Source organism: Nasonia vitripennis, chromosome 5, assembly GCF_009193385.2.
Source record: "Nasonia vitripennis strain AsymCx chromosome 5, Nvit_psr_1.1, whole genome shotgun sequence".
Classification (NCBI taxonomy): Eukaryota; Metazoa; Arthropoda; class Insecta; order Hymenoptera; family Pteromalidae; genus Nasonia; species Nasonia vitripennis.
In genome coordinates, this window is record NC_045761.1 from 8583677 (window position 1) to 8606151 (window position 22475).

The 22475-nt window shown below is 32.7% G+C and overlaps 6 protein-coding genes across 13 annotated transcripts; 3 read left to right on the forward strand and 3 right to left on the reverse strand.

Moving 5' to 3' along the window:
• The first annotated feature begins 75 nt into the window (after window positions 1-75).
• LOC100118044 (vacuolar protein sorting-associated protein 41 homolog) lies at window positions 76-5280 on the forward strand. Its single transcript, XM_003424478.5, has 13 exons — window positions 76-267; window positions 345-479; window positions 545-827; window positions 901-1099; window positions 1161-1315; window positions 1405-1645; window positions 1722-2481; window positions 2551-2887; window positions 2970-3206; window positions 3285-3329; window positions 3396-3469; window positions 3552-3610; window positions 5015-5280. Exons 1-12 carry the CDS (start codon window positions 244-246, stop codon window positions 3603-3605), a joined length of 2544 nt encoding a protein of 847 aa, XP_003424526.1. The 5' UTR covers window positions 76-243; the 3' UTR covers window positions 3606-3610; window positions 5015-5280.
• LOC103317971 (ciliogenesis-associated TTC17-interacting protein) lies at window positions 3660-6136 on the reverse strand. The gene is made up of 7 exons (XM_031932378.2): window positions 5755-6136; window positions 4995-5244; window positions 4659-4917; window positions 4302-4583; window positions 4134-4224; window positions 3900-4069; window positions 3660-3827 (listed from the first exon to the last, which is right to left on the reverse strand). Exons 1-7 carry the CDS (start codon window positions 5831-5833, stop codon window positions 3699-3701), a joined length of 1260 nt encoding a protein of 419 aa, XP_031788238.2. The 5' UTR covers window positions 5834-6136; the 3' UTR covers window positions 3660-3698.
• LOC100117972 (probable ATP-dependent RNA helicase DDX23) lies at window positions 6021-9608 on the forward strand. Its single transcript, XM_001602020.5, has 8 exons — window positions 6021-6150; window positions 6462-7156; window positions 7242-7574; window positions 7652-8074; window positions 8144-8270; window positions 8342-8842; window positions 8927-9101; window positions 9176-9608. The coding sequence occupies exons 2-8, from the start codon at window positions 6474-6476 to the stop codon at window positions 9397-9399; spliced, it is 2466 nt and encodes an 821-aa protein (XP_001602070.1). The 5' UTR covers window positions 6021-6150; window positions 6462-6473; the 3' UTR covers window positions 9400-9608.
• Window positions 8872-15296, reverse strand: LOC100117933 (prostatic acid phosphatase). 3 transcript variants are annotated; one of them, XM_001601994.6, is made up of 8 exons: window positions 14453-15296; window positions 12614-12699; window positions 12170-12268; window positions 11895-11958; window positions 11646-11821; window positions 10763-10948; window positions 10340-10675; window positions 8872-10258 (listed from the first exon to the last, which is right to left on the reverse strand). In XM_001601994.6, exons 1-8 carry the CDS (start codon window positions 14520-14522, stop codon window positions 10073-10075), a joined length of 1203 nt encoding a protein of 400 aa, XP_001602044.2. In that variant the 5' UTR covers window positions 14523-15296; the 3' UTR covers window positions 8872-10072. The 3 variants fall into 3 exon arrangements, with proteins under 3 accessions (XP_001602044.2, XP_032456014.1, XP_031788227.1); XM_032600123.1 differs by having other exon boundaries at window positions 13460-15296; XM_031932367.2 differs by lacking the exon at window positions 12614-12699.
• Window positions 15297-16281: 985 nt separating this feature from the next.
• LOC100678451 (snRNA-activating protein complex subunit 1) lies at window positions 16282-22454 on the reverse strand. Of its 6 annotated transcripts, none has more exons than XR_004344951.1 (9): window positions 21954-22454; window positions 21713-21872; window positions 21108-21262; window positions 20727-21024; window positions 20346-20656; window positions 20030-20272; window positions 19813-19864; window positions 18872-19025; window positions 16282-17789 (listed from the first exon to the last, which is right to left on the reverse strand). XR_004344951.1 is itself a non-coding variant. In XM_031932372.2 (7 exons), exons 3-6 carry the CDS (start codon window positions 21251-21253, stop codon window positions 20038-20040), a joined length of 990 nt encoding a protein of 329 aa, XP_031788232.1. In that variant the 5' UTR covers window positions 21254-21262; window positions 21713-21872; window positions 21954-22454; the 3' UTR covers window positions 16282-17830; window positions 20030-20037. The 6 variants fall into 6 exon arrangements, 1 of the variants encoding a protein (XP_031788232.1); XR_004227972.2 differs by having other exon boundaries at window positions 16282-17830; XR_004227974.2 differs by lacking the exon at window positions 19813-19864 and having other exon boundaries at window positions 16282-17830.
• Window positions 17503-19892, forward strand: LOC100117896. The gene is made up of 7 exons (XM_008218638.3): window positions 17503-17803; window positions 18241-18435; window positions 18497-18820; window positions 18883-19007; window positions 19075-19192; window positions 19277-19443; window positions 19557-19892. Exons 1-7 carry the CDS (start codon window positions 17630-17632, stop codon window positions 19780-19782), a joined length of 1329 nt encoding a protein of 442 aa, XP_008216860.1. The 5' UTR covers window positions 17503-17629; the 3' UTR covers window positions 19783-19892.
• Window positions 22455-22475: the final 21 nt, after the last annotated feature.

Sequence of the window (22475 nt, forward strand, 5' to 3'; positions counted from 1 at the left end):
CTATGCTATCATCAACCGATAATACAGACAGTGATATATGCAGCGTACACATATATGTGTATATATATATACTACAAATGTAGCGCAGCTGATGCTGATGTTGATCTGCAATGAGTAATCCTATAAGTATAAGATCGAACAATTTCTAAAGTTCTTATTCGACAGTTTGCAAGCAGGTTTTGTTAATTGAATGGTCCTGCTGACTCGTCAATTATCCACTCTTTTTATAGATAAGTAAATTAGATGATGGAAAGCACCCAGGATAAAGTGAGTCATTGATAAACAGTGATGTGTGTTGAATGATTTTTGTGTTTATATAAATTTTCACTCGATTATTATTTTAGGACGAACAAAATAGTCAAGATGATTCAGAAGTGGATGATGAGGTTGAACCCAGATTGAAGTATGTGAGGATGCGCAACGATGTTATAAATATTTTACAAAAGGACGCTGCCAGCTGCATAGCAGTTCATCCAAAGGTATACAGTGAAATTTAAAATTTTGAGAAATGATATTTAACTAAATTTGCATGCTTAAATTCTAGTTTTTGTGCTTGGGTTCACACTGGGGCACAATTCACATACTCGATCATCAAGGTAATAGCATCGAATCCAAAAGTCTTCAAGCACACACGGTAGCTGTCAACCAAATATCTATCGACCAAAATGGAGATTTTATTGCTTCGTGCAGTAATGATGGAAGAGTTTTTATATATGGACTATACAGTATTGAGAATAATCACAACATGAGTACAGGGCATTGGGTAAAAAGTATAGCAATTGATCCGAAATATCATAAAAGTGGGAGTGGGAGAAGATTTATTATAGGTTTGTGATATGACCTACATAATAAATGAAAAACTATCGTCAACTTTTTAAAGCATACTCTTGTTTATTCCAGGAGAGGATAAATTAGTTTTATACGAAAAGACGTTTTTATCACGAATGAAACCAACAATTTTATGGGAAGCTGAAGGAGGAGTGCGTTCTATTGCATGGGCTGGACAATTTGTTGCTTGGGCCTCTGATACTGGTGTGAGAGTTTATGATTTGAATGCCAGATGTTCCTTAGGACTGATAAAATGGGCAGGAACAATTGAGTAAGTTAAATGAGTTCTAAATATGAAATTCTGTATTAATGTTGTGTTTTTAAATTTTTAGGGCAATTCCAGAACACTATAGATGTAATCTTAGGTGGTCAGATGATAGAACTTTATTGATTGGTTGGGTTGATACTGTAAGGATTTGTCAAATAAAAAAACTCTCTAACAGAGAATTGGTAAATCGTGAATTATCAGAATTTGTTGTTGAACCAGGTAATTGTCATTTTAAATTATGGTAAAAATATTCATGTTTTATGTATTTTCTTCGAATAATTTTTTATATTTTTTGTTATAAAAAATAGTTTCTACATTTCAAGTGGATTTTTTTATATCTGGTATTGCACCATTAGAAAACCAGTTGGTTCTTCTGGGTTGCTTGAAAGAACCAGCTGAAAATGGTAAAAGCCAACGTCCTACTTTACATGTTATTGAACCAAAATTCGAAGACTTTAATATTGTATGTGCTAATTCTCTTTCTCTGAGAGGATATGAAGAATACAGCTGTAATGATTATCATTTGGACTGCTTGATTGAAGAAAACAGGTTCAAATTTAATCTGCACAAACTAAGAAATTGACTAAGGTTACAGTAATATAATGAATTTCATAATTTGTTGCAGGTTTTTCATTGTTAGTCCTAAAGACATTGTAGTTGCTAGCTTATACGATGCTGATGATAGAATTGAGTGGCTACTTAGTCATAGAAAATTTGAAAAAGCATTAGAAGCTGTTACAGTCAATGGAGGCAAAGATTGCAAACATACCGTGACTGACGTTGGTCGAGTTTATTTAGATCATTTGTTGAGTTGTGAAAAGTACGATAAGGCTGGAAAACTTTGCCTAACGATATTGGGGCAGAACAAAAAACTTTGGGAAGAAGAAGTTTACAAATTCGCCAAAGTTCATCAATTGCGTACGATTTCTGCATACCTTCCTCGTGGTGATGTGACTCTGGATCCCCACATTTATGAAATGGTACTTTATGAGTACTTGAAGTTAGATCCAGATGGTTTTTTACAACTTGTAAAAGAATGGTCGCCTAAATTATATACTGTGACAGCCGTTGTAAATATGGTTTTGGGACATTTTCTAGTACATACCAACAACCAACAGCAGCACGTACTCCTTGAAGCACTAGCTATATTATACAGTCATGATGGCAAGTATGATAAAGCTTTGGCCATGTACTTGAAGCTTCGACATAAAGATGTATTTTCACTGATTCAAAAGCATCAACTCTACAACTCAGTCTATGATATGATTGAGGGTTTAATGGATTTAGATGCAGATCGGGCTATACAATTCTTTCTGGAGAAAGATAGAGTGCCATCTGAAATAGTAGTTCAAAAACTACAAAATAATCATCGATATTTATACATGGTAATACTCTTTAAAAAATTATGTGTAGACTTATAAGATAAATAACTAAATGAAACATTTTTTTTTCAGTATTTAGATGCGTTAGATAAAAAAGATACCAAAGACTCGAAAGGAAAATATCACGGTTTACTTGTGCGTTTATACGCGGATTATTCCAGGGATAAACTCCTACCTCTCTTGAGACGCTCAGACAACTATCCCATTCAGCAAGCCTTGGATATATGTAGTCAGAAGAAGTTTTATCCAGAAATGGTTTACTTGTTAGGTAGGATAGGAAATACATCACAAGCACTGCAACTTATGACAAGAGAGCTTAATGACATGGAAAGCGCTATTGCCTTTTGTCAAGAACATGACGACGAAGAATTGTGGAATGATTTAATTAATTATTCATTAGATAAACCAGGTTATTATTTCTCCATTTATTAATTTGATTTTTCCAGAATATCGTTTAAAACAATTATTAAACTGAAAAATATTATGTTTAGATGCTATTACGTTCCTGCTGCAAAAAATCGGAACGTATGTTGACCCTAGACTCATGGTTCAAAGAATAGAACCTACTTTAGAAATTCCTGGATTAAAGAAAGCATTAGTGAAGATGATGTGTGATTATAATCTTCAAGTATCAGTTCAGGAAGGTTGTAAAAAAATCCTCTCAAGTGATTATTTTAACTTGCATGAAAGACTAGTTAAGTGTCATCAAAAAGGAATTTTTATTGATGGTAAAATCACCTGCTACTACCAAACCTGTTAATCTTTTCATGTTTAATTATTATATTTATATATACCATTATTTTTAGATGACCAAATGTGTGGAGCTTGTCATAGAAAAATAATTGTTAGAGGTTAGTTAATTTTTTGTACAAATTTTTTGGCCTATTGCATTGTGTAAAAAAAACGTTATTTTTTAGAACCAAGGAATCTAGTCGTATTTTACTGTAAACATTCTTTTCATGAAGAGTGTTTACCAAATCTTCAAGTTGTAGTGAGTATCACAATAGTTAAAATAATGTAAGCTAGCTTTCCACTAGATTTTGTATTTTGACATTTGAATACTTTTATTTTAGGAAAACTGCGTTATTTGCAATCCTCAAAAGGATACATCCCCCGGCAGAAAATGATATAGGTATGTATATTTCAAAATGTTATTACTAATTGAAAGTCAACAAACTTAGTAAAATCTTCTTTGTTCGTTTTTATTTTACTCTTGGCATTCACTTGCATTGACTTTTATTCTCTGATTTGTTTGAACAAAAACTGCATGTACTATGGTTTGATACTAAAGATGCAAGACTTGTGTTTTGGGTGCAGCTGCCATTCGAACATATAGAATTATTTGCATGCTAGTAATAAAATACATATTTTATTTTAATTCACATTATTTTTTAGAAATTAAAATGAAATAACACATTTACTTGCACATCATTGATTAATAAATAATTCATCTCATCTTTTAATAAATTAGTTGTGTCAGTACTGTTCCAAAAATTGGATTTTGCCTGAAGTAAATTCTCATTTGAAGTTGGATCATATATCATTGTTTTGAAATAATTTATTGTAAATTGCAATATATCTTCAGGTTTTCCTAAAATTAAAATTTAAGAAGATAATCGAGATGTAAAAACAGTAGAATAATTATTTATAATTACTGCAAAGTAAAGTTTGAACATAGTCAGCCATAACATCATATATTTCTCTATGTAGTGATAAATATCTTTCTTGTTCAGCTATTTTATCAGCCTGAAAAATATAAAGAATACCTTCTGCAATAAATACTAACTGTATTCAACTAACTTAATGGAATAATCACAAATTACTCTTTTATCTTTGTATTTTGATATTAATTCCATGTCTTCTGGCCATTTTTCTCTCAATGGCATAATTATCGGGTCTTTACTGCAACTCATCAGATCAAATGAAGGATTTATTTTCATTATGAATGATGAATCAACCCAATCAAAGTGAATAATTTTTCCATTTTTAGTCATGCATATTTTATTCTCATGAAAAACTCTTTTATTTTCACAAAACGTTTGTCTAATCATGTAAACATCCAAGTTATAACTACCTATTTTCATGAGCTTGGAACAAAAACATTCCTTGAGCAGAAATCGTAAATTTTTATGTGCATTTATATTGTTATCATAATTTCAATAATTTCAAATCTTACTTACATAATTGCATATCATTATTTTTCCATCAATTGTAATGAAATCAAATGATAGTGAACCGTGAAAATCAGTTATGGCTAAATATCTCATAAGTAATATGCTACAACCATCACTAATTAATTTGCAGCTGTCTTTGTGATAAATATTCAATGATTTATTTTCATTTTTGAGAAAATCATTTGTAACTTTAATGGAATAATAATCCTCCCCATTGGTCACATACAATGTTTTTTCAAGCATCCCATCATTGGTGTGAATGAATCTATAAACATTTTTATAATTTAAATTAATTCTGTCTTTCTAAGCTGTTTGTAAACTTAGAAATCGAAAGAAAATAACTCTATTCTTTTCTCTTCCAGACAATGGAGTTCTTCAGTTGCTGAACTAATGACTTTCGACCCTCCTAAAAAATCATCGATTTTCATGGACGAGAAAATATGCAAAAGAAACTCGCGATTTTCAGGGCCAATGCTTTCTACGGATATACAGTGACTACCGACGATGGATCCTGTGTCATTTGTAATGAAATTATTTTTGGAATATACATCAAGTCTTTCTCTGAAGCACAGGGCTTCTCTTTTCTCTTTGTCTAAAAGTAAAATATTTTTTTATATATATATATATATATATATATATATATATATATATATATATATATATATATATATATATATATATATATATATATATATAAACGCAATTTTTGGGGCCAAATTCCTCATTGACCTCGCTGTGTGAAAACAATTTCATCGATAATGAATCGGCAGCATTTAACAATACTGTACATTTTGCCTTGTTAATTTATATTAAATGTGTTATATAGTATGTAATGTTTAGAAAACACTTAAAATTAACTATTGTTATATTGGCAGAATCAGCCAAAAACGTACACATATGTAAATATTAAAGCTTCTAAACATGCCAAATGTTGTAAAGTGAAGCCACATACAGGAGAAGATATAATTGTAATAATCATGCTATCAGAAATCGTTCTATAATATTTTTTTTAACGCCAGCATTAATGTCAATCGTTTTTATAATAAATTATATATATAATATATGCTAAAATGTTAATCTTTTACTTAATTCGTCTGCTTACCTATGCAAAAATTTGGGATTTGCGCTTGTAAATAGTTCAATAGTTTAGAGGTTACTTCTTTGTCAAATTCTTTTGACATTTTTTTCCGATTGAATGTCCTTATTTATTTTAAATTATTTTCTTATCAAAGAGACAATAATAATACATTTAAAAAACGTTTAAATATATTTTTTGAAATTGATTGAAATCGATAGCACATGCCATGAAAAAGTTCCTATAAATCTAGAAGATTTTCTCCCTAGTACCGGTTAAGAAATAACCCTATATGTATTTTGTTGTTATGGGCCAGTATATCTATATGTATGCATATAGCTTATACTGCAATACACTTTGTAGTTTGATTTCGTGTTATTATCGAGTTTATTATTTAGAAGATTGTGCGATCTTTAAAATAACGTAAGTATTCTTATTTTTTTTTTACTAAAATAACAAGTAATTTTATTTTAAAAATCAGTATATTAATGTTCCCATTATAGTATGCGTATATAAACGTATTACAGATACATAACCTCTTAAAGTCCAGTTTATTATTTGACAATGTTATAAATATGAACAAAACTCATATAATTTTATGTAAATATTTCAATTACTGTGTATATAAACAATCTATTCACAAAAGTGATGAATCTTTTATTTTTCAATTTTATATCTTCTTCTTTTTTATTAGATCAATTCTGTTACTAATTTATATACATATTATATTACAGTGAGTTTCAAAAATGAATAAAAGCCATGATAAGAAGTCAGGTAGACGGAGCAGATCACGAGAAAGAGACAGAGATAGAGATAGAGAACGTGAACATAGGGAGAGAGATCGAGAACACAGAGAGAGGAGGAGAAGTAGGAGCAGATCAAAAGATCGTAAAAAAGATAGAAAGAGATCTAGGTCTCGTGAAAGGGACAAGTCTCGTGGTAGAGAACGCTCCAGAGAAAAGGAGATTGATAGAACCAGAGATAGAGAACAAGATAGATCCAGAGAAAAAGATCTGGATAGAAGTAGAGACAAAGGACGTGATAAGTCTAGAGACAGAAGAGATGAGAAAGATAACAAAAACAAAGATGATAAGAAACATAAGCCAAGTCCTTCAGCTGATGATGATAAAAAGGATAACAAGAACCAAACCAAAAAAGAAGAAGATGAACAAGAGGAACAAGCAAAAGCAGCATCTAAAAAAGAACCTCTAAGTTTAGAAGAATTGCTTGCTAAGAAAAAAGCAGAAGAAGAAGCTCGTGCGAAACCGAAATTCCTCACCAAACAAGAAAGGGCAGCATTGGCATTACAAAAGAGGCAAGAGGAAGTAGCTGCAATGAGAAAGCAGCAAGAAGAACAGCGAAAATTATTGCCACAGACCGAAGGGTCCAGCAGCTCGAGTAACAACAGAGAATGGGATGATCGTGATAGGTAAATTTGTGTCAATACTTATATCTATATTTTTTATTTCTCACATAATTCAAGTTGCTTTGCAAAAAAAAAATTATTTATACAGGCGCAGAGAAAATCAAAGGTCTCGTGATGAAGATGTAAAAGACAAGGACAAAGAAAAGGAAGTAGAGGCAATAAAAGAACGATATCTTGGACTAATAAAAAAGAAACGTCGGGTGAGAAGGCTCAATGATCGTAAATTCGTATTCGATTGGGATACAACGGAAGACACGTCCGTTGATTACAATAATATTTATAAAGAGAGACATCAGGTCCAATTCTTTGGAAGAGGAAATTTGGCTGGTATTGACATCAAGGCTCAAAAGCGCGATCAAAGCAAATTTTATGGAGAATTGCTGGAAAAAAGAAGGACAGAAGCTGAAAAAGAACAAGAAAAGTGTGTATTTTTTTCATATAAGAAAAAAGAACAATGCAGATATGATAAATTAATCATTGTAATTTGTAATTTTTCAGGGTGCGATTAAAAAAAGTAAAAAGGAAAGAAGAAAAGCAAAAATGGGATGATCGTCATTGGTCGGAAAAAGCAATAGATGAAATGACGGAGCGTGATTGGCGTATTTTCCGAGAAGATTACAATATTACTATCAAGGGTGGAAGAATACCTGATCCGATCCGGTCGTGGAAGGAATCAGGTTTTCCTAAAGAAATCTTGGATATTATCGACAAAGTTGGTTATAAAGATCTCACGCCTATTCAACGACAGGCCATTCCAATCGGTTTACAAAATCGCGATATTATCGGTGTAGCCGAAACTGGTTCCGGTAAAACGCTGGCTTTCCTTATACCACTTTTGTTGTGGATTACAAGTCTGCCTAAAATTGAACGCACTGATGAAGTGGATCAAGGACCTTGGAGTATAATTTTAGCGCCAACTCGGTAATTAACTTATTAATTGCTATATTAAAATATACTTCACAATTTTTTACATATTTTATATTATTTTAGTGAGTTGGCGCAGCAAATCGAAGAAGAAACCAATAAATTTGGACAGCCATTAGGAATTAGGACAGTGGTCGTCGTCGGTGGTCTTTCCAGGGAAGAACAGGGTTTCAGATTGAGAATGGGTTGTGAGGTAATTTAAAATTTACAATAATTTAAAAAACATTTTATACAGTTTTTTTTTTAACGATTATACTTTTACAGATTGTTATTGCAACTCCTGGTAGATTGATAGACGTATTAGAAAATAGATACTTAGTACTGAACCAGTGTACATATATTGTCCTTGATGAAGCCGACAGAATGATAGACATGGGTTTTGAACCAGATGTACAAAAGATTTTGGAATATATGCCGGTAACAAATCTCAAGCCGGACAACGAGGACGCTGAAAATGAAGAAAAGCTTCTAGCTAATTACAACTCTAGGAAAAAGTACAGACAAACTGTCATGTTTACAGCTACTATGCCAGCAGCAGTCGAAAGATTGGCCAGGACATACCTGAGAAGACCGGCAGTCGTGTATATCGGTAGTATTGGTAAACCTACCGAACGTACCGAACAAATTGTACATATTATGGGAGAAGCGGATAAGAGAAGAAAGCTCATGGAGATCCTCAGTCGGGGTGTTGAACCACCAGTCATTATTTTCGTCAATCAAAAGAAAGGAGCGGATGTGCTTGCCAGAGGATTGGAGAAACTTGGAGTAAGATTAACATTTTATTTTACATTCGCTTTCATTGAAATAATTTTATTTTATACTTAAACATGTATTTTTGTGGGTTTTCAGTACAACGCTTGTACACTTCATGGTGGTAAAGGACAAGAACAGAGAGAGTACGCCCTTGCTTCGCTTAAAGGCGGTAGTAAAGACATTCTGGTTGCTACAGACGTCGCTGGACGTGGTATCGATATTAAGGATGTATCTATGGTTATCAACTATGATATGGCCAAAACAATCGAAGGTGCATATAGCAAAAAAAGTTTAATTCAAAAAGAAGATAAACTTTAAGAATCTAATATTGATATTTTTTTACAGATTATACGCATCGTATCGGAAGAACTGGCCGTGCTGGAAAGGCTGGTGTTGCTATATCGTTTTGTACTAAAGATGATAGTCATCTATTTTATGATCTTAAACAAACTATTCTGGCAAGTCCAATTTCTACATGTCCTCCAGAGTTGCTTAATCATCCGGAGGCGCAGCATAAACCCGGGACAGTTGTTACTAAAAAACGACGAGAAGAGAAGATTTTTGCTTGAAAATTTTAAGGCATTTTTTTCTAATTCAATGATTGTATTCAAAATAAAACGTTCAAGTATGTAAGTAATAACTTATATTATTCAAAGTAACTCCGATGGACTTAATTGTACACACATTGAACTGATAAGAATAGACGTAGCAAAGTTTATTTAATATACAATTTTTAGATTGTTAATAAAATAAAAAAGAAGATTTTATATAATCATAATTTTTTAGAACTTCTTTAATCCAAACTAAATTTTTATTCAGAAAAATATTTGCAGTATAGTCTTTAAAATAACAGTATAAATATAACAATGTATAGTAAAAGTCTAAATAGAAGGATGTACCTTATATAAAATTTAATATATCCAATAAACCAATGATATGTTACTTAAAACATAAAAAGTTCTTATATCTATAAATTGGTATGAAGTACATATTCTTTTTACAAACGAACTAGTTTATAATCTAACATCACAGTGTAGTTTTGCAAGATTTATTTGCAAAATGCATTTTCAATCTGAGACCAATTCTGTTATGTCAAAATTCGTTTGACAAATTCATGTTTCATTTTTTGTTAAAAAAATTGGCGAATTTTTATGTATTTATACATATTTATTCGCACTTTTGATAAATGGACGGTAAACAATGAAACTGCCAGACAAAAGTTCATAACCTGAGGAACTATTCTCATGGCAACGGTTCGGTACCAGGAACATAGTTAGGATCTTTTAATACGCATTCTGCTTTCCATTCGCCATCAGTCATTATCATAGGTTTTAATAACTGTATAAATTGATCCAATGGACAAGCAAAATCACATCCAGGAATGGTCAGTGGATATGGTTCATGTTGTGTAGAATTTCTTAAATATATCTGTAAAACAATAATTTACATTTAAAATTATTTTAACTACGAGAAAATCGAATTATTTATGATTGTTAGAGTATAATTTACCTGAACATTGTAGCCTTCTAATTCATTCTCATGAAGTTCTACCATAGTCATAATACTGTAGCCAGGTATCTGCATATCCCAAACCTTCAGACCCTCGAGTAAATTAACAATCGTGGAATCGTGCCCAACGTACATAAACATTTTTCGTTTATACGGTTTTATAGACTGAGCTCGATCCAGCATACCATGCGCTATTTTCGAGACGAGCGGCCCTCCCTTCATTTTTAGTAAGGATTCATTATAGACGTTCATCTTTAAGCTCAAACTACTCAGTGGTTTTAACATGTCCGGAAAATATTCGTTTGTCCAGTTTGGCAGCTGATAATTCATTGTTTTCTGAAAATAAGTAATGGTGTTTTTGTTCGTCTCAAGTTTGTTCGCATTTTTAATTGGCAGTTTAAAAATATTGTTCTTTAAATTTACCTCGGCTACGAGAGTAGAGTATAAATCAAATACATCGTCCGGATTAGTGATATTATCACCGGTGTATTTTGAAAGCTCTTTGTATAAGTTTTGATTGATTTCGTTAATTTCTTGAATTTCCGGAGATTTTTCTACAGCTTCTCTCATCCTTGCATAATCGGGACACGTAGACCAAATTAAAAGGAGCTGCAATGATATTTCAAATTCGTTATAAGGTTGATATAAACTTTGAAGTTTAAGATTATACAATTTTTTTCCATGTAAAAGTTTATCGGCTAGAGGAAAAAGATATTTCGCGGCTAATAATAAACTAATCGAAATTTTAAGGCCGCAAATAGTCGAGTTTCCCGTATATAAGCGTATCATGCGATTAAACAATTGTACCGTTTAATGATACAATTAGAATGAAGACGGTAAATTTTATTTTACGCTTTTTCTACTTTTATCTGCTGGATAATGACAACACCTTGATCTAATTAAATGATAACTCAAGGTTTAAAATAACGTTTGTTCTTAATCGATACAACTTTATTACTATTACTGGCCGCTAATAATAATAAATGCTGGTATACCAGAGGCTTTTTGCAACGGTACCAAGCCTGACTATACTCTCGGGTACGCGTATAACGTAACCATAATCAACAAGTTTTACATCACTTAAGTCGTATTTTGTATTCGATTCGATAAAAATTCGCTCGCTGACGTAAAAAGATATTCAAACATTGTGTTCCTACTACAATACAAAGAAGCGTCTACATCTACAAGATCATCTTCCATCATAGTACTTTTACGCTATCCGCATATCACGCGAAATACGCGTGTTAAGTGTGAAGTAATTTATATGATACTTATATAGAATAGATATAACAGCATGATATCTTACATTATCCTTGTCGCTAGTTTGATAGTTCAAAGAAGCTGGCTGCCAGTCGAGTCCAGATATGAAAGCCTGGTCACCGTCTGGCTTCCACAGGGCAGCAGCTTCAAGGAGAGCAGACATCTTCGCCCTGTCTGCTGCTGTGCTCTGTAGCCAAAAGATTTCCGGACTATATTTTGTACCTGTATAGGAGATCAAATATCGCGTCATGTATTTTTTTCGCTAACATCTGTAACAGATTAAATGTTCTCTTACCTAAAAAGTGGCCATATCTCTCCCTGAGGAATAGACCCTGGTTGTATTGGGCTATTCTGCCGTTCTGTATGTGAAACAAATTGTTAAAAAAAATAGACTTTAATGTCCCGTGATTGTGATTATTATCGAGAGATTTGTAAAAATTTAATTCTCTTTTATTGCATTTTGGTAAAATTAAATCTAGTCAAGAAAGTGTGATATGCTAATTTTTAAAGTAGTTCTTTGAAACTTCGGAATTTGCGGTATTTATAGAAATTAAATCTGCAAATACTTACGCTTGTTAGCTGACCCCATCCGAATGGTTCCATTGGATCATTCTTGTAGGGATCGTTTGTATAAGTAGTTTGAGGGCTTCTCTCTCCGTGACGAATGACCTTAAATCAATAATAAGTAAAAAATAACATACGACTTTGATGAAAAATTTAACTGTCTTATTGTTATCTTTAATGTAATATTTTTAAGGAGCTGGTGCCGTTACGTTTAAATATCTGTTCACCATAAATATTATGATTTTGATAAAATAATATAACTCCACCAAAAATATATCTATATATAATGAGTTATTTTTCATTCCAGAGTAGGAATTCAAGAATATTTTTATTTCATGAGTTCAGGAGTTTCAGAATCAGGAGTTTAGTAATTAACATATAGAAGTACTATATCAAATCGTAAATAATATTCGTTTATGACTGATTACAATATATGATAACTGGGTTTACCAAATTCACTTGACGCAAAGTGCTTGCCGTATTATCTGCTTCCACTAAAATATTCTCTTTTTTTGCATCGCGAGTGATACGATAAGCTGAAATAATAGAAAAAAAAAGATTGTTATAGAATTTCTTTTTTCAAGAAGCATTGCATCATATTACTTATATGATATAGCTAGAAGTCAATCTCATCTAAACTACTGAAATCGAGTTTCCTTATAATAAAAAATCGATTCTCATATCAATGTATCGATATGAACAGTTATGCAAGATTTGATCCGTGAAATTTTTGTCTAAATAGCAGCATTAAAGTTTGAAAATATGAACACTTGTAAGATTGAAAAAAATTCATTGTTCCAAGTTATAAACGTGACGTAAAAAATAAACATTGTGTATAGGACAGTTGATGATAATACTGTGAAGAATTAGTACTTTATGGCCATTATAATCGTTGAAAATCCATGATAAGCTTGTGAAAAAAATCGTCTACTGATCCGAAATAAAACCATACTCATAGTTAATTTTTTGTGCAAATGTTGAAAAATATGTTATTTTAAATATTAAAAAAGAAAAAAATGAAGTTTCAAAGTTATAATTTAGAAATCGTAAAAATCATAAAAATTACATATGCGGATGCAATTGAGTTTCAAATATTTGTTCACGTGGTTAATCAAACGATAATTTTATCGTGATCGATACACGCATGATGTAATATATACTATAGTTGGCCTAATGATATATTCAACGATGAACGAGTTTGAGAATCTTATTACAAAAGATATACATATCTCATTTCGATAATAATTATGTAATTTTCTTCTAAACAATAGAAAAAAAAAATCATCATTTACTTACTGCAAAACAGGTTACAGAATGTTGGAGAGTAATTATATGAATAAGCACGAGGAAGCGTCACGAGTTTTTAAAACAGTTTTATCTTGATTATAGTGTTAACTATATAAATCGCACACACACATGCGTATTTTGATGAAAAACGTACATACGTGGTACTTATTACATTTTTTTTAATTGATCTTCAAAAAAACAAGATTAAATTTCTTATTAATGTTATCCACATCAAATACTAGCATTTTAATTACGTTGTACAATTTCCTGTTAAAGCTCATTGCATCGTAAAGTAATAAAATAAAATTTACTTGTAGATGATGACGAACAAGGAAAAAAATGTTTAACAAACTATGTGTACTGTACACGGCAAACAAGAGAAACTGCCTGATAATTATTTATGACTTTAATTAATAACAATAGTGCCCTATCTTAACGTTTGCTGTTTTGCACGTGGTTGAACTCGTGACGTTATATTTTGAAACTATGTTTTATCACCACATAATACTAGTATATGTACATAGCGCCTTCAATGATATAGGTATACACGCGAACGATACATTTTTATCCGCTTGTTTGAAAGGTCGTCGCGACTTGACTGGAATAATGATTTATTTTCTTGATTATGTTAGAAACACTATAAGCACTATGTATATGTGACTTAGTGAAATAACTCGTTTTTCTTTGTCTTTAAAGCTCGCTTGATAAAACACGAATTCTTATCTGAAGCGCAATTAAATCAAGAGTAAATAAGCGTTTCTTTTAATTATAGATCGATTGCACAAACTAGTACGAGGGCGCGATTGAAACGCGAATTAACGAATAATATTAATAAGAAAAGCCCCAGCTGTTTGACACTTTCATTGATTTACACGTTTTGAACAATTTTAGTAATCCGCGAGTTTGCACCACCAATAAAAAATACCGTACAAGCCAATGTCTTAAAAAAAGCTACACGGAATACGAACCACTCTCAAAAATTAAAAAATTAAAAAAATTTACCAAAGGTAACAGTGGGTCCAGTAACGAGAAAACCGAGCAGGATAAACGCCGCGAAGTGCAAATCTGCCATGGTCGAAGCCGGCCAAGCGCCTTGTCGTAGCTGGTACAAGCACCCCGAAGCTGTCAAAACGCGCTTAGCCGGCGACTGATCGCACGGTTGACTCGCGGCCCGAAGACTTGCGGTCCCCACTTATTGCTCTCTGATGCCCCCGCCACGGCCGAAAGCTCATTCGAGCAGCTCTACTCCACCGCTGTGACGTGTACGCACACTGCTATTTCAATTGCGCGCCAAATTGTCCGGCTAAGTACTCGCGGCGGTACTTGACCGTGAACTTATTTTTCGACACATGTATTACTGTAAGCGACAAATTGATCTTGTCGATTGTACGTAGGACACGTGCTTGCGTTTAGTTGACTATATGTACGTACGTACTTGGTCCCTTATTGTCGTGGCACATGATCGTATTTAGTTTGGAAAAATATTTACATACTGTTTTTGACGAGAAAAGAATATAATATGTAATGTCTGAGCGTTTCGCTTCGCCGCAAGTAATTGTTTTTTCTTATAGTATCCGCGAACAAGTATACACGCCTGAACGCACCCGGCCTTTTAAGTATGACCATTCCAAGAGATGTATGTCACTAGTTAATTTATAACTACACGATATTATATACAACAGGCGAGAAATCGTTTTACCTTACTTTCAATCACGTGACGATCTTTTTTTTTTAAGTATAACAAGCGTATTATATTGAATGTAAGAAACTGAGAGATAGCGTTTAAACCCTGTTTATCTTTTTTCTTTGCTTTTATATGAACGAGTGTGTCGATTTGAGGCATTTTTTAAAATTTCCATTTTGATAATACTAATAATAATAATAATAATTTTAAAATTGATGATTGGAAATAAGTACGAAGAGGAAAACCCCAAGTTCAAGTTTATTAATGAATTCGAGTTTTTATCTTTTAATGAACATGAGAATTTGGTATTCAAAATGCGAATGCATGCCTCGACTGATTTTTCTTCTTTTAAGTGATTGCGTTTTCCTTTCTAAAGGTATTGTACATAAGTACGTGATCTTGCATAGAAATTCTGCATGCGTGGAATAATAATTATTGAAGATAATGTGATAAAAAAAAATTATTATAAACAATCGAAGAATGTAAAACCGCTTTTGATTGACAGTAAAGCCTAATTTGATTCTATAATGTACAAAATTAGTGAATGTACGAAAATTTCATATTATAATTGGTCTTGGAATAGCCAATCGCTTCGCACGCAGTTTAACATTTGGGTCGAGTAGACGACACTGTGATAACAAATTCTCGCTTAGTTCGTTAAAAATAATCAGTCAAGGCATTTTCAAGTGAAATGGCGAAAAGCTTGTAAGAGAGCTATCGTAATGTAATGTAAAGCGGTTAAGGCGAAGATCGAAATGTGGCCTCGGTGGTAAAAAATAAAATCATTTATTTGTAAATTCGCAAAGTTGCGTGTACTTCGACTTCCGCGCAAACTGATTACGCTGCTACGATTACACTTGTATCACGTAATAATTTATTGCAAATTTAGCGAATCTTTTCCTGTTTCTATTTTATCGAAGACTGAATGTATAGTTTAAATTACACATAAGAAATAAAGTTAGATAAATCTGTATTATACACAGTTGAATTGCGATATTTAAAAAATTTATATAATATCGTACACTCGGCTTTACATAATTATATAATTATTCATACAAATGTACGACAATTGCACAACCGTTTATTGATCAAGAAAAAAAATGTCGTACAGGCATTTGAACAATATTGCTTGCAATCATGAAAGCAATTAAATTTACGTAATCTCTTTATTCAAGAATGTCAAGAGCCTGAAAAACGAACAAAAACATTCTGATGCGTTAGCGGCAAAGTGAACGACTTACATGGTCAATAATATTCTCTGAATGGAATCTCGTGATTCGTTTGACTGCCAATAATAAACCTCATGGCGTCTAATACGAGTCTTTCTCCAGAGTTTAAAGTAGCGAACAAAAAGTCACTTAGCTCTGCCAACAATTGAACGACACAGTGACCTGGTCATCTTACAGAAAACAGACCGATAAACTTAGTGCACGTCTCAGTAGTATATACGTAGTGTGTATAGTAACAAACCAAATGAGATGAATTTGATTTATGCATACTTTCTTGTTCAATTGATCAGGGTATGTTTATATTCCGCAATAACACAGAAAAAATTGCTTTAAAAAAATACGATATTAGAATATTTGGTTCAATCGTTTCGTAAGTATCGTAGAGTACTTTCTACATCCTTTTAAGTTAAATAAATAAAAATATTTTTCATTTTAAAAAATTATACAGAATATAAAGCGCATATTCTAAACAAAAAAATACAATTGCATTGGAAAAAAAATTACGTTACTACAAAACTTGTTTACCTCGATAAAGTAAAATTACGAATACAATCTTCAAGAGGCTCGCAAGACAGTCAATCCACAACTTCATTATACGTCGACAATTATTGATTACATTAGACGAGAATTGCGAGTTTCCGATGATTCGCGTCGTATACTTCGCATTCGCTGCATTTCCTATTTAGATAAAAATTCTTATCAAAACGTAATGGAATAAGAGAGGCATACAAAATCTTGTAGTTGCAAAATCCATTTAGCCTTATGAGATCAAGTTTGTATTTTATTATAAAAGGCACATTACACGCAATTTTTTTTATCTTATTTTTAAATTTCACAAATTTTATTACAAAAATTTCGATCCAATACACATTGAAATCAAACAAGTTGGTAATTTCGAATACAAGTTTGATCCTTTAAATATGCGCCTCGACGTCGGTCTTAAAAAAAGGACAACAAGGTAACTATGTTTTTTCCCCAAAAGTCATTGAACTGAATCAAAGGAACGATAAATAAGCTGGCGAAGAATCCCTTTCAACGTTCGAATCGAAGCCCCCGAAAAATAAACGCTCATCGCAGGCGTATCTATAATTATATCTCGATGCATATTTCTTTTGTTTGCTTAGACGCTCGGTGACAATATCGCGTAGATCGCCACAGCAACGAGTCGTCAATCAGCAATTCGTTTGTCACTATTTCTCGCGAGCGCAAAGAAGCATCTTTTCTCGTCGTCTCCTGGACTCCGGATACACCTGGTGCACAATAAGGATGATTTCGGAAGAGCGTCGCGTCGAGTCGCGACCTGCCAAGGAAGTCGCCAAACCTCTGGAACGCAACGCCGGTGGTTCCAGCGATCCGACAACATCTTCAACGGCCAGGACTGGTAACAAGGGGCGCAAGTCTCGGCGCAGGAGGACCAGGAACTCCACTGCCGATTCAAAAGTAAGTCGTGAGTTTGAGATTGGTTGTCTGAAATTTCACATTTTTTTCGATTTGGTTATTATTTTTTTTGCGCATTTCACTTGTAAAAAAGATTGAATGATTTGCGTTATGAAAATGCAAAGATAAGGTTGACAATAACGCTGTCTATCGCGGTCTATTTTGAACGCTAATGCGATATGTAAATTGAATGGAAATTTAGATGCATGCGCGTTTTCAAATGAATCTCATATTAGGGGATTCCATTCTAGTGAATGTTATTATATAAATGTTGCAGTGTATAAAATGTATTATTCGAAAATAAAAACATCAACAGAAAATACTTTCAAAAGTCAAACAACGTTTTTATCATAATTATAGATCTGGATTATGTAAAAATTTTGCTATATTATTTTGTTTTTAACTTTCTATTGAATGATGTAAATAATACTGTTGCGCAGAGGAAATCAATGGCTAGCTTAGTGGACTATCGCAAAGAGGCTCAAAAGAATACAAGTCAAACATCGTGTTCGTCAGCACCACTTCCCAGTACATCTCTAAGTGCAGTTCAATGTCTGAATCCTGCACCGATTCGTCCAAGATCACTCTACACCACTCATACATATCATGCTCAGCCAGAAGAATCAAACTTTCAAGTATGTACAACAAAACATACTCATAAATCATTAAAAAGATTTAACAAAATAAAAATTTCAGAGATATAACGAATTTGTAAAATATTTGGAAGCACCTCCCTCAGAACAATGGGGAGGTATGGTTGGAAACGGATATGCAAATAGCGCAACGACTTTGTGGAGACAATCTAGGAACCAAAAACCGATGGGTGCACCACCATTCTACCCAACAGAGGATGCTTGCATTTACACTGAAAATGTGAATTGGCGTGAACACGATGCAGAAACTGGAATTGGTATAGGTGGAGCAATAGCAACACCTCATGGAACCATTTCACTCAGACTTCATAACAAGATTAGAGTGGACATGACCATTGATCGAGCAGTCAGAGTGCTCAATTTCAAGGTACAAAATTTTAAGAAACTAAATTATGAGTAGATGGATTAAATCACTCACTTTTGATGTAGAATAACATTGTACTTTCGCTGAGTGGATCTGGTTCGGCCTCTGCTTTGCTCCACCCTAATGGAAGAATATATCAATATGGATCCCGTGTAGAGATATTAGCCCATGATGTCCATGGAAACAACAAGTTCGTTAAGATTGTAATCTGTAATTTAAAAAAATACAAATAGACTGTGCACGTATGTAATTACTAGGTATGCCAAGATGTGGCACAAGGGTGTTAGCTTTACTTCCGAACAGTGTGCTTTGGTCTATTTAGTTGATACTGCTGGTACTAGGACTACTACAGATTCATTTTCAGATATGAGTCAGGTAATATTTAGAACATATTACATCTTGTTACACTTTGAAAGCATAGTATAAAAATAAACTGATAATACTGCTCAATAATTCTAGGACTTTTCTGTCAACGTTTTTTATGCTGAATCGAGACATGGGCCAGCATGCATTCAAGAAGCTGCAGCAGCCTTAGCTGCTGCTCAATATTGGATTACTGATGAAGGCGTAGAAAACTGGATTATCAATAACGTTCGAATTTCGCAAACTCCCGATGGTCTTGTAAGGTATAATTAAATTACATTTTTAACTTTCAAAACTTAAAATGAATCAAATCATCTTTTTGAATGAAAATAAAAATGCTAAAACGTTCACCAAAAAGTATTTAAAACTATTTTAGGATTGCACGCAACAGTAACAAGTATCAGTTAAGAACGTCTCCAAGCAATGGAACAGCCTCCATCACTACGCCATTTTTGCATTGTACAGCATCTCTAGGTCAAACATCTCACTTATTTGTGCGACGGGGAGAAAGACGTATGCATTATGATGGTACCAGTTTTATTGTGAGAAATGCCGGGCATAGTGCGGGCTTTGACGACGACAATCAACTCAAAGTTTATTAACAAAAGTAAAAACACGTTAAAGCTTATTACCTTACTTTGGAAGTAATCAGTTGATGATTACAGTTCCATTATGGAATAACATCTAAAATAAAAAAAAATCTTACTTTGAATAGGTTCAATTAATTTATGTCACTTAGTCAGTTGCAAACAGAAGTTATTTTTATAGAAATGATTTGAAATATAGTTATAATTTGTTAAATTATACTAACTAAAACAACTAAATATATAATAAATTTGAAAAACCTACAAGTGTTATCATGACATCTCTCCCTCGTAAGATTTTTCAGAAGAATCTTCCATTCTGGAATGATCATTATCACTGTTGTCACCATCATTCATTTCATTATCTTCATCTCTATCAAAAGTTTGAGGAAGACTATATGAATATTCTTCTTCTAAGGTCATTTTCATTTGCATATTTTCATCGTCTGATGAGTCTGTATCGAATGCATGACCCAACTTGGGTCTGATTTTATCTTCATTATGCAATCTAAAAAATATAAACATTTAAAATTACAAAATTGACTGTTGTAAAGAATGAATAAAATTAGATGAATAGGTACTTTAATTTCTTCTCTTTGTTAGTTAAATTTATATCCCTTCTCTTTTTCCTCAAGCCAATGAATGATTGTCTTTTTTCTTCTACATGTTCTACATCAATTAGAATCTCATCAACAAAATTTTTATCAAACAACTGCAATTTACCACTCGAAGAGTTATTTAATAGTTTTGCCTTTTGTTGATGGTATAGTTTACTTAGTCTTTGAAGTTTAGAAAGTTCTCCATCTTCAATCTGCTGAACTATCTGTGGCAAAACCGAATATGGATTATCGATTACTTCTTGATGTGGTTGGAAACTTTTCTCAATACCATACTAAAATAAAATTGAACAATATCAAGGTACTGTCATACATTTAGTTAATTAAAAAACCACAAAGACTTACTTCACTTGTAAACAAACAATGACAAAAAGCATTGTCTTTGACCAATTTAACAAAAATGTAACTTGTATCATAAAATTCTTCTTGTTTTATTTGTTCATGAAACTGTAAAATAGTTCGCCATTCCTTCATTGTTACTCTGATCTTCACGTTTTCAATTGGAATTTTATAAAACAGACCGTAGAGGAGATAAAGTCCACCAATCTGGTCAATAAACTCTAAAGACGAAAGCATAATTTGTTTAGCTATGTTGAGTGCTTCTTCACAAAATTCTAGCATTTCAGCATAAGTTCTGCGACATCTAAAAAAAAATAGTATGAAAGATTATTATAATAATTGAATCAAGAACTCTCGTGTAAAATCTCTTCTTATATATGTACGCACAGAAAAACTAATGAAAATTTCATCTCTTTCCAAGCTTTGCAAAATGAGTCAAATGTATAACTCTCATATCTTTTAAATAATTCCAAGAGCTGCAAACAGTCTTCATGAAATCCACTTGCTATGTACAGAAACTCATTTCCTGCCATGGTCTCTTTCTAAAATTGAGAAAATATTATGACTTCTTTGTACTATGAAGTATTTAGTAACAGAATATTAGTAAAATAATCGTGAACAATTATTTATCGCTGAAAAAAGTTCATAAATATAAGCAATGGCAACAATTTTTTCTCAAGTAAAATTCGATTGTTGTGAATAGAAGAATAGAGGTTATGTTATACTATTTTGTTACAAATATTCATAGCTACGATTTCTGCAAAATAGTAAAAGCTGTAGGGCTGTTCAAAGAATAAATATCGATTCTGAAAATTCTTCAAAATATTTCCATACCTCAGCAAAGTTATTTATAAGAATTTATCAATATTAAAAAAACTCGACAATTCACCAAAGTTTCAAAGAACATAATTCAATTGTAATAATGGCAAGCATTTACAAGGTAATGACTTACTAATACAAATATTTGTGCATACGATTATTTTATCAATTACCTTAGAATTAAAAAATTTGCACAAAAAGTTTGCGTGTAATAACAAACTTTTTAGACACACTTTGTCGACGCGCTGTGATCTGCAATTCTGCGAATACTCTGCAGGTAAACTTGATGAGTTTTCTGACAGGCACTGCCATCTACTGGTGAATCATGGAGCGCTAAAAAAAATATAAAAACTTTACAGTTTCAATCGCGAATGTATCATGTATGTAGGTACTTGTTCACCAGTAGATAAGTACTTTAATGGTGTACATATATTTATAACGAAGAAATCACTGCTATTTCTTTATTTTACCCGCCGATAATAAATACATTCACTTTTTTTAAGTTAAAAATTCATTTTTAGTTGACTACATGTAACGATTCGTGCTTTTGCGAACACTTGCAAGCGTTTGTTCGTTTCGTGTTCTTTTCAGCTTATTTACATAGAAAATGGTCTTATAAAATTTAAATTTCAGTTTTCGAAACTTGAAAAAAATTTGATTGTACAAGTTTAGTCTCCCGCATTCCCGGCGTACTTAAGAAAAGCTGCTTCTTATTCCACGCAAAAAAGAAGCTCCAAACTGCGACATCCCGGCCTTATCGCAAAAAGGGTCGAGAAAGCCTCGAGGGAATCGAACACTTCCCCAACACACACACACACACTGCATCAGGTAGAGTCTGGTGACTCTTCTCCCGTGTAATACGCACAACACACACGCGATAGAGAATCGTATATACAGTAATACTCGAGAGACATCGGCGGCGGCGAGTATATAGCG